The 13,403-nt window shown below is 38.7% G+C and overlaps 1 gene segment (V, D, J or C); it reads right to left on the bottom strand.

The window, feature by feature from the left end:
* Window positions 1–407: 407 nt before the first annotated feature.
* LOC133128884 (T cell receptor alpha variable 29/delta variable 5-like) lies at window positions 408–12,092 on the bottom strand (the record flags this gene model as incomplete). The annotated part of the segment is given in 3 exon segments: window positions 408–508; window positions 11,708–11,878; window positions 12,086–12,092. Coding segments are annotated over 3 exon segments (279 nt in total), but the record flags the coding sequence as incomplete, so codon positions are not given.
* Between the last annotated feature and the right edge of the window lie 1,311 nt (window positions 12,093–13,403).

Here is a 13,403-nt window from a genome sequence, read left to right as displayed (position 1 = left end):
TTACATTACATTACATTAGTGGCATTTGGCAGATGCTCTTATCCAGAGCGACGGTTGATTAGACTAAGCAGGAGACAATCCTCCCCTGGAGCAATGCAGGGTTAAGAGCCTTGCTCAAGGGCCCAACGGCTGTGTGGATTTTATTGTGGCTACACCGGGATTAGAAGCACTGATCTTTTCCCAGTCATTTACCTTAACCACTGCGCTACAGGCGCCCCTACACTACAGGCCGCCCCTGGGTGCCGCCGCCAGGTGGGTGCTACTAATTCGTGGTGGTTGATGCAAGTTTCCTTGCTCATCACTGTAATGCAATATACAGGACAATAACATATGGGTTGCTATCTTGTCTCAGGTAATGTCAAGTTTTTGTTCAGAGTTTATGGGTTTCCTGTCACTGTGGGCTGCAGGGCACAGTAGTACAGTGCAGAGTCTGTCACTTCAGCAGAGGAGATCTCCAGTTGCACATGTCTGTTCTTTTTGTCATGTTTTACAGTGAACCTCAGTCTGTCTTTTCATCAGCATAGATGAGAATGAGGAATTCTGGCTTGGATCCAGGGTACTGGCGATACCATTGTAGACTGCTTAGACTAACAGCTGAGTAGTTGCACAACAGAGTAACACTGCTGCCGTCCAACACATGCTCTTCTCTAGATGTGGATGTGATTGCATCCTCACCAAAATAAATTATATAATGCAACCTTCATGTTCATTAAAAACTAACAGCCTTATGTCTAAATGAGTTAGGGATATGAAATGAAATGACAGCACCACAGATGAGGGAAATGCAATCGGTCACTTACCCACCATTGTTGAAAATAGAACAAATAAACTGAGCAGCATAGTGAGAGCTGCTAGAAACACTGACTTTAAGCACAGCTAGAACAGAATAAGTCCTCCACTCTGACTCTCCTGCATAACAGGAAACTCCTCCCACTCACTGAATGTCCAGCTCCTCCTCTGGATGCGAAACATTACATGTCAGACCTCTTATGATTACGTAAGATAATTTTAAAGTGATCATATAGAGCACAGACAGCCTTTGGAATCAGATGCATTATTTGACTGGAAATATTTCACATAAAGAATAAAATTAGCATGACATCTGTTTTTGTCCAGTGTCCATGTTATTTCTTCGTACTACTGCATCTCTTCTGTTGTAGTCTTAGGTTGGATCACTGCCAATCAGTGCATCAGACATTATACCTCCTAGAGGGAAAAAGGAAACATATTTTGCTCCACAAAATGTATTACATTCTGTACAAATAGATTACAGGTGCATTGGACTGGGCCCTAATATGAAGATGCCACATTGAGAGGCATTTCCTGTCGAGGGTTCAACATCATCTGATTAAAAACACCATCAAAGTGATGGAATCCTAGCAGGTTTTTATATGAGAGCTGGCATTAATATATCACTGTGAGCCGCAGTGCACAGTAATACAATGCGGAGTCATCTGGAATTAAGTTTGAAATTGTCAAAGTTGTTTTTCCACTAGATTCATCAGCGTTTGCATCAAATCGTTCTTCTGCAAAATTGGCTGTTTCAGAGCTGTACCCCCTGTACAGTATGAACTGAAGGGCTGACCCAGGCATCTGACGGTACCAGTAGAAGAGGTAATTGTATGAGCTGCTTGTGCTGAAAGTACATTCCATGGGGACTGGTTGTCCTTCTGTCATGTTAAGTAACTTGACTTCTCCAGAGGAAATGCCTAAACTAAATACATACAGAAATAAAGTAGTCACAAGAAAGATTATTAACTGAAGCAAACCATGTATTCTTATGAGGTCAGTAAAGATAACTTACAGAAGACACCAGCCCTTTAAAAAGCTGCATCTTGTTGTGAGGTGAAGCTTCAGGTTATTAGAGGAGAGAGAACCTGGGGAAGAATATGTGCCTTAGCTTTTTTGTGAGGATGTGTGGGAGGGGCAACAGTGACTTGATGAGAATGTAAAAGAAAGTACAACTACTGAATGTCCATCCATCCATTATCTGAACCCGCTTATCCTGAACAGGGGAGCAGGGGACTCTCCAATCAGTCTATCCTGCATGTCTTTGGACTGTGGGAGGAAGCCACGTGAACACAGGGAGAACATGCCAATCTTGCCATGCCATGCTACCCACTGCACCATCCGTGTGACAATAATAAATGAAACTGAAAATGTGCATTATTTCATTAGTCCTCACTCTTTGGGTGATGTTATATATGTGGCTGCAGGCACAGTCAGCACTGGCATAAATGCCCTGAACTGAAAGCGTGCGTGAAGATGTCTGGGCAAAAACATTTTCTGTAAGCTTAACAGTGCTGAACTGCTAAACTGATAGAAACTAAATAAAATGCAAAACTACCTCAAATATTCTAATATTTTGAAACAAAAAATGAGTAAATGTACATATAATTCTGTAGTTATACAAAATTGCATTATCAATCTGAAGATGTAAATGAGTGGAATCAAGGGTATCTCGAAGTCTATAGCCATAATAACTAGGGACAAGTGTACTGAAAGACCTTAGAGGGAAGTACAATTTCAACCATATGTCCATCACATAGTAAGGAGGAGAAACTAACCCATGAGTGTCAATGTCTGATATGTAAAATATTTCAGATACTGAATCTGGTTGCTTTATCTTTTTTGGGGAAAGTGAATTTGGTGCAAAAGGGTTTTGGTATGAGGTGAGAAACAGACTAGCACAATGTGGGCTTCAGAGCACAGTAGTATGTGGCAGAGTCAGACAGCACAGCTGCAGCTATCTTCAGATTAAAGGTCCTGTCAGACTTCTCAAGATGAGCTGAGAGGCCTTCCTTATAACCATTTCCATGGAGTTTATAATTACTGAGTATGAGCTCTGGTGACTTCGTATCTCTCTGGACGTACCAGAAGAGATAAGGAAAGTTATCAGTAGTTTCATACTGACAGTACAGTGATGCCATCTAATTTTCTGTCAGGAACACTGAGTGATTTTGAAGGACAGAATCGCCTTCTGTATTACCTGGAAAACATAAGAACAGGGAAACACAGTTGAAATTCAATATTTTAAGTATTCATATTATATACTGGTAATACAGTCAAAAAATATAATTCAGAAAAATGAAATGAAATGAAAAAATACTTACCTGTGAGATAAAGTAGAATTCCACAGAATAAAGTGAGCATTTGTGTTTGTAGTCTGGGTGTGTTGAAGTCCCTGTGTGTCCTCTCTCTCAGTGAGGTAAAACAGCACTGTGCCGAAGAGGTTTTGTAGCTCCTGTTTTACCCACTTCCTGGAATTCCACACATGAAGCCTCATGTGGTAGTGGTATGTGGCTGCTCATATTGATCATGCATTGATAGCATTCTTACTTTAGCTACTAGCATTTTTAACAATATTCTCTAAACTTGTTATTTACAATGAGACCACTCGCCTCACAGTATTTTTGTAACATTTCCAATCACTCTTTTAGTATTTCCATTCCTTAATAGAAAGCTTGAATTGTCTGTTATACAGCAACAGAACAAAAGTTATGGGAAATGAGGCCCAGTAAAGAAGTGCTTTTTCAGCAGGAGCACTTCACTGACTTGAGGGTTCAGCATGACTGATGGTGTATTAATGAAATTTAATAAAATACAAAACTACCAAAAAATACTATGATGGTGCAAAACATTTATCATTTAAATACTAATTTTATTTGCATTTGAATTTGAAGATCTAACATTTGCATATTTTGATTTTCCAAGTCGTTGTTTTTATATTGTGACAGATTTGCTTTTATCCATGTGTATTAATTTATTTTTTAGCATGAATAAAAATGAAAAACAAAAGTAAATTTAAATGACATGAGACAGCTGGGGGTGCTTTTCATCTTATGCTTCCATCTTTAAATGCGACTTTCTCAAATCTGGGATTGACAGTGTGGTGCCTCGGGGTGGATCCTGAGGTGCAGAGAGTGGGCACAGCTAGAAACCAATACAGGAGATAGCAGATGTCAGAAAAAATACTTATTTATTTTTTCTGTGTTTTTTTTTCCGGGGTATCAGTGATAGCGCCCCCCCCCCCCCCCCTCAGGGCAAGGGTAGGGGAAAACTGGAGAAATCAAAGGGGCCGTTTAGGCAAAAAATAAACGAAGGTTCTTCCCAGACCGGGGTATTTTCCAGGGCTTCCTCCCTCCTCCCCTCTTCGGCCGCGTCAGGGCTGGCGGGAAACACAAAGACAGGGGGTGAATAGGACGGGATTTTATCTGGCTCACGTGACCGGCATCCGTTTCCAGGTCTTCGGTGTTGCCGTCCGTGAAGGTGGGGTCTTCCTCAGTTTCAGTATGGCCGGGCGTTGCAGGTCCTTCCTCTCTCTGCCTTCCACACTCTCACACGCTCAGGAATGGCACCAACTGAGCCTGGCTGCAGCCTCGACCGCGCCTTAAATCCCATTCCCTGCTCATTAGGAAAAGAGGCTGCAGCTCAGCTGAGTCAGTGATTTCCCACTCTGCTCACTCACGTGTGCTGTCCGGGGTCCTGGACCGCAGGTAGAGGGATCTCTCTCCAAGGTGCTGATCTCCCCATCACCTCTCTAGGCAGATATACTCCTTCGCACACCTCTCCCAATGCGTGACGTCTGCGCGGTTGACCTGCACGGGCCCCTCCAGCGTTCTCCACCCACGTGGCACAACATGCAGGAGCAGGGGTGCCACAACAGCTGTGGCTTTCAATTTTCAATCGTGTAAGATGAACTGCAGGAGAGCTATTGTGCCACCTACAGTAACATTGATCAGGATAGGTTGCCTGTGGCTTACTGGGACATTTTTGGAAAATAAATAAATAAATAAATAAACTGTGCATGTTGCAATATGCCTAAGATCTACAGAAGATATGCATGTACTGATCTTCATAGCAGAACCCACATTTCTCAATAAAACAGGGTCAGAGTAATCAAAATGCTTAAAGGCAGCATTTATTTTCACTAACTACATATGTGCTATTATTATTACTATTATTATTATTATTATTATTATTATTAACATTGGGCTGATATACTGTCATATGGTACATGAAAATAAAATATTTATTGTGTTATCAGGTTTTTGTACAGAGATTATGGGTTTCCTGTCACTGTGGGCCTCAGGGCACAGTAGTACAGTGCAGAGTCTATCACTTTATACACAAGATACACAAGGCTCTTTGTATTTTCATGTTTAACAGTGAATCCATTATTATCTTCTCTGTCTTTACTTCTGAAGATGAGGATGAGGAATTCTGGTTTGGATCTGGGGTATTGGCAATACCATTCTAAGGTGTCTCCCAAATTGGAACCAGTGTAGTTGCATGAGAGTTTGACGCTGCTGCCCTCCAAAGCTTGCACTGCATTAGCTATTGATGTAATTCCATACTGAAAACTGTCACCTGTAAAAAAAAAAAAAAAAAATGTATTATATATTACCCATTACGTGTCCTATTTAGAAGTTTAGGAAATTGTCCGAAAAGAGGATACACCCATTGTTTTTTTGTAATTCAGTCATTTATATCGGTAAAAGAGTATGCACGAGAGATTCTCACTTAAGCAATAACTTTATTATGTGACTGTACAGTCAATTGTTTTATTTTTCATAATTAGTAAAGTTTGGAATATGATATATAGAAGGGAGTCAGGTTAATCTTAGTTAATAAAATGCACTGCTGTTGTTTTGTATAATATTATTAAATTGCTACTCGCAATTTAATAGAATATATGACACACCTTGTGGAATGTCTTACTATAGGCACTTATTTATTAAAATAAACATCATTCCAGCTGTATTGGAGCTTGACTGAAATAGCTCCACAGATGAAATAATTGCAGAATGCCACTTACCCACCACTGCTGATAACAGAAGTAAACAGTGCAACATCATGACAGCCGTTAGAAAGAAACACTGACTTTAAGCACAGCTAGAACAGAATAACTCATCCACTCTGACTCCCTCTACATAGTTTTAGAAGGAAACTCCTTTCACTCACTGACTACTGACTAGATAGCCCCTCCCCTGGACACAAACCACACACCACACACAATTGAGAACCAGACTGTTACATAAAATACGTTTTCCCAGACCTACTGACATTTCGAAATTAACTGCAATATTTCTTTTTTTTTTTGTTTCATATCAAACTGTAATGTCATACTTTATTTATTGTCTTCATCAAAATTTGGCACATTTTAAACCTGAGCAGCCCCTACATCATTTTCATTGATATCAATAACTTAAATGCAAACAAAAAAAGAAGAAGAAAAAACACTGTCAAAATATATACCTTTGTTAAGTAATGAACTTATTTCATTTAACAACATACTATACCTTCTTGTGGCCAGATTTGAGCACGTTATATTTTACTGGCAATGATGAAAGTGTGTCCAAAATTATGTCCCTCTGCCCAGTCATATTTCTTTACCTCATTTTACCTACAGTGTTTTCTTTACTTCTATACAATATCACTTGGTGCAGTGCCATAAGAACCACTGGGTTAAACACTACAGCATAAAACAGTTCCATCTTGTGGATAACTGAAACATCTGCAGCATAGTTAACTGTTTCTCCAGCTTGTGCACTCCCATGATAGTAGCTCATGAAAAGCACACCAGAGTGCTGTGGGAGGCTGTCAGATCTGAATAAAATACTGCATACAACCATTATAATGGCTTCAAAATTACTCCAAATCATAGTCCCAATAAAAGCGAAATGAACATCACATTCACCCCTCTTCCCTGTTTGTTTTTTGTGGCTCTGCTTAAAGTGTGTCTTGAGGAAACCCTGTGCTGCTGCTTCAGCTGATTCCAGTACCTCCTGCATCCTTAGTTCATTCATTTACATTTTTTCAAGTTACAGGTGTGCAACAACCCCTGGGAACACACACACACATAAAAAATAAATAGGCATTTATCACCCGAGATGCAGGCATATAAAGCTTAATGTTGTAATGCATTCCATTTGGCAGTTTTTATTTGCATTTTCCAAGCATCTAGACCTTTTCAATTGTGGGCATAAAATATTAGGAAATAACTGACCTGCCGATTATTATATATTACAATATGTCTGTGAACAAGCATTCTCTTTAATATAACTGGACCAGAAATTTCATCAATACATTTTCTTGAAACTTCACCAGGAGGTGGGGGATGTTTCGCAATTACTTTTATTTCAGAATGAAGCCAGAAGATTGCAAATAATACTGCATGGTGCCTGAAAGAAAGATAAACTTAATCATACAATGAAGATGACTCAAAGTAGTTCTTGTGTTGCACCGTTGGATTAGATTGTGTCTGGGTTTTTGTACAGAGTTTATAGGTTTCCTGTCACTGTGGGCCTCAAGGCACAGTAGTACAGTGCAGAGTCTGTCACTTTAGCAGAGGAGATCTCCAGATGCACAAGGTTGTTTAATTTTTCATGTCTGACAGTAAAGCCAGCTTTCTCTTCTCTCTCTCTACTTTTGTAGATGACTATGAGGAATTCAGGTTTGGATCTGGGGTACTGGCGATACCATTGAAGACTGTCTCCAGGATCAGAAGAAGTGTAGTTGCATGACAGTGTGACACTACTACCCTCCAAAGCGTGCACTGCATTAGCTGCTGATGTGATTCCATCCTGAAAACTGTCACCTGTGGAAGATATTTCTTATTACAGATATTTCACAAATCCTAATCACAAAAGTTACTCAAACCAATAAATCATTTAAATTCCTTTGTTAGACTGGTGAAATGATTTATGATAAAAGGTATCTTAGTTTAATTACAATCGTCATTGTAGAATATACATTGTATATTCATAAACATTACCAAAGAATAAATATACATGTAGAATGGCACTTACCAACCATTGTTGAAAACAGAAGAAACAAACAGTGCAGCATCGTGGTAGCTGTTAAGAAGCACTTAAACACTGCAAGAAGAGAATAAGTCATCTCCTCCCTCTGCATCATTTTGACAGGAAACTCAACCACTCATTGCACATTTAGCCCCTCCTTTAACTAGGAAATTAATGAGCATTATCGTCTTTACCAAACTATGAAATATAGACTAATGCCACAAAAGTGGCTTGGATTCTATCAAAAAGGTTTAAGTTTTGAAGCATACAGCAGCCCTACAGTAATAGTTGTAGGTGATTCTGTTTCTGGATACAAATAAATAAAGTAAAATTATTGAGCATCATTTGTAAATGAAGCCCACATTATGGGTGGTAACCTGCAGTTCAGTTCATCGACTGACCTATTATTGAATTTTACATTCCAGATTATTGCAGAACATTACTGGCGACCTGTCCAGGGTGTATTCCTGGCTTTCGCCCAATCTATGCTGGGATAGGCTCCCGCCCCCCTGCAACCCTGTTCAGGATAAGCGGGTTCAGATAATGGATGGATGGGTGGATGCAGAACATGGTTTTCAGAACAATTTCCTGCTCTCTTATCACTTAACACCAGGCTTGAAAAAAGCTGCATCTTGTTGTGATGTGAACCTTCAGGTTATTAGAGGAGAGAGAACCTGGGGCAGAATATGTGCCTTAGTTTTTCTGTGAGGATGTGTGGGAGGGGCATCAGTGACCTGACGAGAATGTAAAAGAAAGTGTCATTAGTAAATGAAACTGAAAATGTGCATTATTTCATTAGTCCTCACTCCTTGGGTGATGTTATATATGTGGCTGCAGGCACAGTCAGCACTGGCACAACTGCACTGAACAATGTTTCTATAAGCTTGTCAATGCTGAACTGCTAAACTGCTAGAAACTAAATAAAATGCAAAACTACCTCAAATATTCTAATATTTTGAAACAAAAAATGAGTAAATTTACATGTTTGTTTTAATTTTGTAGTTATACAAAATTGCATTATCAATATGAAGATGTAAATGAGTGGAATCAAGGGTATCTCGAAGTCAATAGCCACAATAACTAGGGACAAGTGTACTGAAATACCTTAGAGGGAAGTACAATTTCAACCATATGTCCATCACATAGTAAGGAGGAGAAACTAACCCATGAGTGTCAATGTCTGATATGTAAAATGTATCAGATACTGAATCTGGTTGCTCTATCTTTTTTGGGGAAAGTGAATTTGGTGCAAAAGGGTTTTGGTATGAGGTGAGAAACAGACTAGCACAATGTGGGCCTCAGAGCACAGTAGTATGTGGCAGAGTCAGACAGCACAGCTGCAGCTATCTTCAGATTAAAGGTCTTGTTCGACTTCTCAAGATGAGCTGAGAGGCCTTCCTTATAACCATTTCCACGGAAATTAGAATTACTGAGTAAGCGCTCTGGTGATTTAGTATCTCTTTGGATGTACCAGAAGAGATAAGGAAAGTTATCAGTTGTTTCATACTGACAGTACAGTGATGCCATCTCATTTTCTGTCAGGAACACTGAGTGATTTTGAAGGACAGAGTCACCTTGTGTGTTATCTGGAAAACATAAGAAGATGGAAACAGGGTTCAAATGAATATTTTAATTTAAGTCGTGAAAGTATATAATGGTAATACATTTGAAATTATTTGTGTTTTATTTGTGAAAAAATTCAATTCCGAAAATTGCCAAAATGCCTAGAATGAAAAAAAAAAAATAATAATCTCACCAATGAAACAAAGTAGAATTCCACAGAATAAGGAGAGCATTTGTGCTTGTAGTCTGGGTGTGCTGAAGTCCCTGTATGTGTCCTCTCTCTCGGTGAGGTATAACGGCACAGTGCTGAAGTCCCTGTGTGTCCTCTCTCTCAGTGAGGTAAAACAGCACAGTGTTGAAGTCCTTGTATGTGTCCTCTCTCTCAGTGAGGTATAACAGCACAGTGCTGAGGTCCCTGTGTGTCCTCTCTCTCAGTGAGGTATAACAGCACAGTGCTGAAGAGGTTTTGTTCTTGTAGCTCCTGTATTGCCCACCCCCTGGGGTTTCACACATCCAGCCTCTAGTGGTAGTGGTATGTAAATAGTAACAAATAAAAAAAAAAATAGCATTCTTACTTTTAACTATTAGCATTTTTAACAATATCCTCTAGTTGGTGTTTACTGTGAGATCACTTCTCACACAATATGTTTGTAAGACTGCCAATCACTCTTTTGATATTCTCATTAATTAACATAAAGTTTGAGTTGTCTGTCATACAGCATCAGAACAAAGATACATTTATGGGAAAGTGTGCACAGTGGATGAATGGTATCATCTTGTGGCCAACTAAGGTCACTACACTGCACTGAGGCCCAGTAAAGAAGTGCTTTTTCAGCAGATGCACTTCAGTGACTAGTTGATTAGGACCTGAGAGGTCAGCATAACTGATGATAATTTAATAAAATACAAAACTACCCTAAAGTTTTATGAAGGTGTCAAACACTCATAATTGAAATATACATTTAAATTGCATTTAAATTTAAACATTTAACAATTGCATATTTCGATTTCCCAATAAGTTGTTTTCATGTTGCAACAGTTGTTTTCATTTTAATTCATATTCAAATTGAAATGAAATGACCTGGCTGGAGATGCTGACCTAGAGGTACTTTTTATCTTATTCTTATTAATGGCACTTTCACTCAAATTTGCCATTGACAGGTAACGCTCTCAATTTTCAATCATGCAAGATGAAACAGTCACTCAAAATATTGTACTGAGTCACAAGTATCTGTGCTTATTTATCCACTCCTCAAGCCACATAGAACTGCAGGAGAGCTATTGCGCCACCTAGAGTAACATTCATCAGAACATGTTGCCTGTGGCTTTCTGGGACGTTATTAGAAAATAAATAAAAAAGTAAAAGAAACTACACTACAAAATTCTTAAAAGCTATGGAAGACGTCCAAGTACTTTATTACGGACCAAAATTCCAGAAGTGAATACAATTCACTCAGGTCATGTCTTTGTAGCAGTAACTGCATTCCTCAATAAAACAGAATCCTAGAGAAGCTTCAAGGGAGCACTTATTCAGAATGACTACATATGTGTGATTATTATTATTATTATTATTATTATTATTATTATTATTATTATTATTATTATTATTATTATTATTATTATTATTGTTGTTGTTGTTGTTGTTGTTGCTTTTATTATTATTGTAGGGCGGCCTGTAGCCTAGTGGTTAAGGTAAATGACTGGGACACACAAGGTCGGTGGTTCTAATCCCGGTGTAGCCACAATAAGATCCGCACAGCCGTTGGGCCCTTAATACAAGGCCATTAACCCCACATTGCTCCAGGGGAGAATTGTCTCCTGCTTAGTCCAATCAACTGTATGTCGCTCTGGATAAGAGCATCTGCCAAATGCCAATAATGTAATGTAATGTGATGTAATGTCCTCACATAATAATGTTGGGATATTACTCTCTTTGTAGCAGTATAACTACAAAAAGTAATTAGTCTCATAAAATGACTGCTATCAGAAATATCTAAGCACAAAGAGGTTAATCCCAAGACCGTGCCTTGCTCTTATACGGGAACGTTTATTGCGTCATACGGGGTGGATGTCGTGGAATTGTCCTGTGGGATTGTGGGAAATGTGGTCCTTACATTATCATTGGGCTCATATACTGAAATGTGGTACCTACAAAGAAAATGTTTCTTGTGTTGTCAGGTTTTTGTACAGAGTTTATGTGTTTCCTGTCACTGTGGGCCTCAGGGCACAGTAGTACAGTGCAAAGTCTGACAATTTAGCAGAGGAGATCTCCAGATGCACAAGGCTCTTTGCATTCTCATGTTTAACAGTGAACCCATTATTATCTTCTCTGTCTTTACTTCTGACGATGAGGATGAGGAATTCAGGTTTTGAACTGGGGTACTGGCGATACCATTGTAGGGTGTCTCCAATATTAGAAGAAGTGTAGTTGCATGACAGTGTGACACTGCTGCCTTCCAAAGCTTGCACTGCATTAGTTACTGATGTGATTCCATCCTGAGAGCTGTCACCTGTGGAACACATTTTTTATTACAGATATTTCATGAATCCTAGTTAGTCAAATTAATAAATCATTTAAATTCATATGTTAGACTGTTTAAATGATTTGTGATTAAAGGTATAATAGTTTAATTATAAACTTCATTGTTGAATATACACAATGTATAAATATGTATAAACATAACCAAAAAAAAAAAAACATGTAGAATGGCACTTACCAATCATTGTTGCAAACAGAAGAAACAAATAGTGCAGCATCATGGTAGCTGTTAGAAAGAAACGGCAAGAAGAGAATAAGTCATCTACTCCCTCTGCATCGTTTTAAGAGGAAACTCAACCACTCATTGCACATTTAGCCCCTCCTTTACATAGGTGAATGATCATCTTTACCAAACTATGAAAGACAGATTAATGGCACAAAAGTGGCTTGGATCCCTTCAACAGCTGGCCTTTATTTGAATAAATACAAGCCCTTTAGTCAGGCTGTTTTGAAGCATGCAGCATCCCTACAGAAGTATATGTACCTGAAACTGTTTCTGGAGACAAATAAATATAAGTATGTAAACCAGAGAGTTACATACATTAAAGAACAAGCAACATTTCTTAATATGTGAATATTACATAAATCTAAGTACACAAAAAGCAAGAATACACTGTAACATTAAACTGATAAATATTTTTATTTTAACTCAAAGCACAGAGTACTGTATGTTCCCCTTTATACTCAGTGTTTTTGTAAGGGAGGTGAATACTTCATCACCACTGTGGGCCTCAGTGCACAGTAATACACAGCAGAGTCAGACAGCTGCGCCTTCTGTATTGTTAAAGGTACACTGCTGGAAGTTTTGTTGAGATCAGCATCAAATCTCTCAAACCCAGGTTCAGTTTCTCCAAGTGTATATACATTCCGTCTCAGCATGTACTTAGGAAATCCATTTGGATATTGTATGTACCAGAAGAGATATGGTGATGTAGCACTTGTCCTATAATCACAGCCAAGAGTCACTGATTCTCCTTCCAAAGCAATCACATCTCCTGTGGACTGAGTAACTGTGTCTTCAGCTCTACATTCTGAAAAAAGAAAAAAGTTACTGCATCTCTCACAATGCAGAGTTAAACATGTAAACAAAATGAATTCATTAATAAATAAATTTAAAAATAGTTCAAGCTAATTCATACCATAGAAATAGATGCAAATAATTAATATAATCAGCTCAGTGTCCATAATTGCACTATAAAGTTTGGTTTAAAATACAGCAGACTAGTCTGTACAGTATGGGAGCTGCAGCAGTGAACTCTCTCTAACAGCTGTTTCCACTCTCTGTGTCTGTAACTGCTGCAGCGTCAGACTTGAAGGGGAGGTGCTCAGACTGTAGAGCTGAGAGGAGCTGATTGCAATTTTTCTTGTCCCATTAAAATTTCAGTTTAAGTCACATCAAGGAACACAGTTCTCGAGGGTTTTTTTTCGATGCACATTATCAGAGAAAGCTATGAACCAGTTCAGAAGGTTTTATTAAAGCACCAAACGGTCTGTTT

Source organism: Conger conger, chromosome 5 (assembly GCF_963514075.1).
Source record: "Conger conger chromosome 5, fConCon1.1, whole genome shotgun sequence".
In the NCBI taxonomy this organism is placed as follows: Eukaryota; Metazoa; Chordata; class Actinopteri; order Anguilliformes; family Congridae; genus Conger; species Conger conger.
The sequence above is the reverse complement of the archived record's forward strand: the minus strand, read 5'-3'. Positions and strand labels throughout refer to the sequence as shown.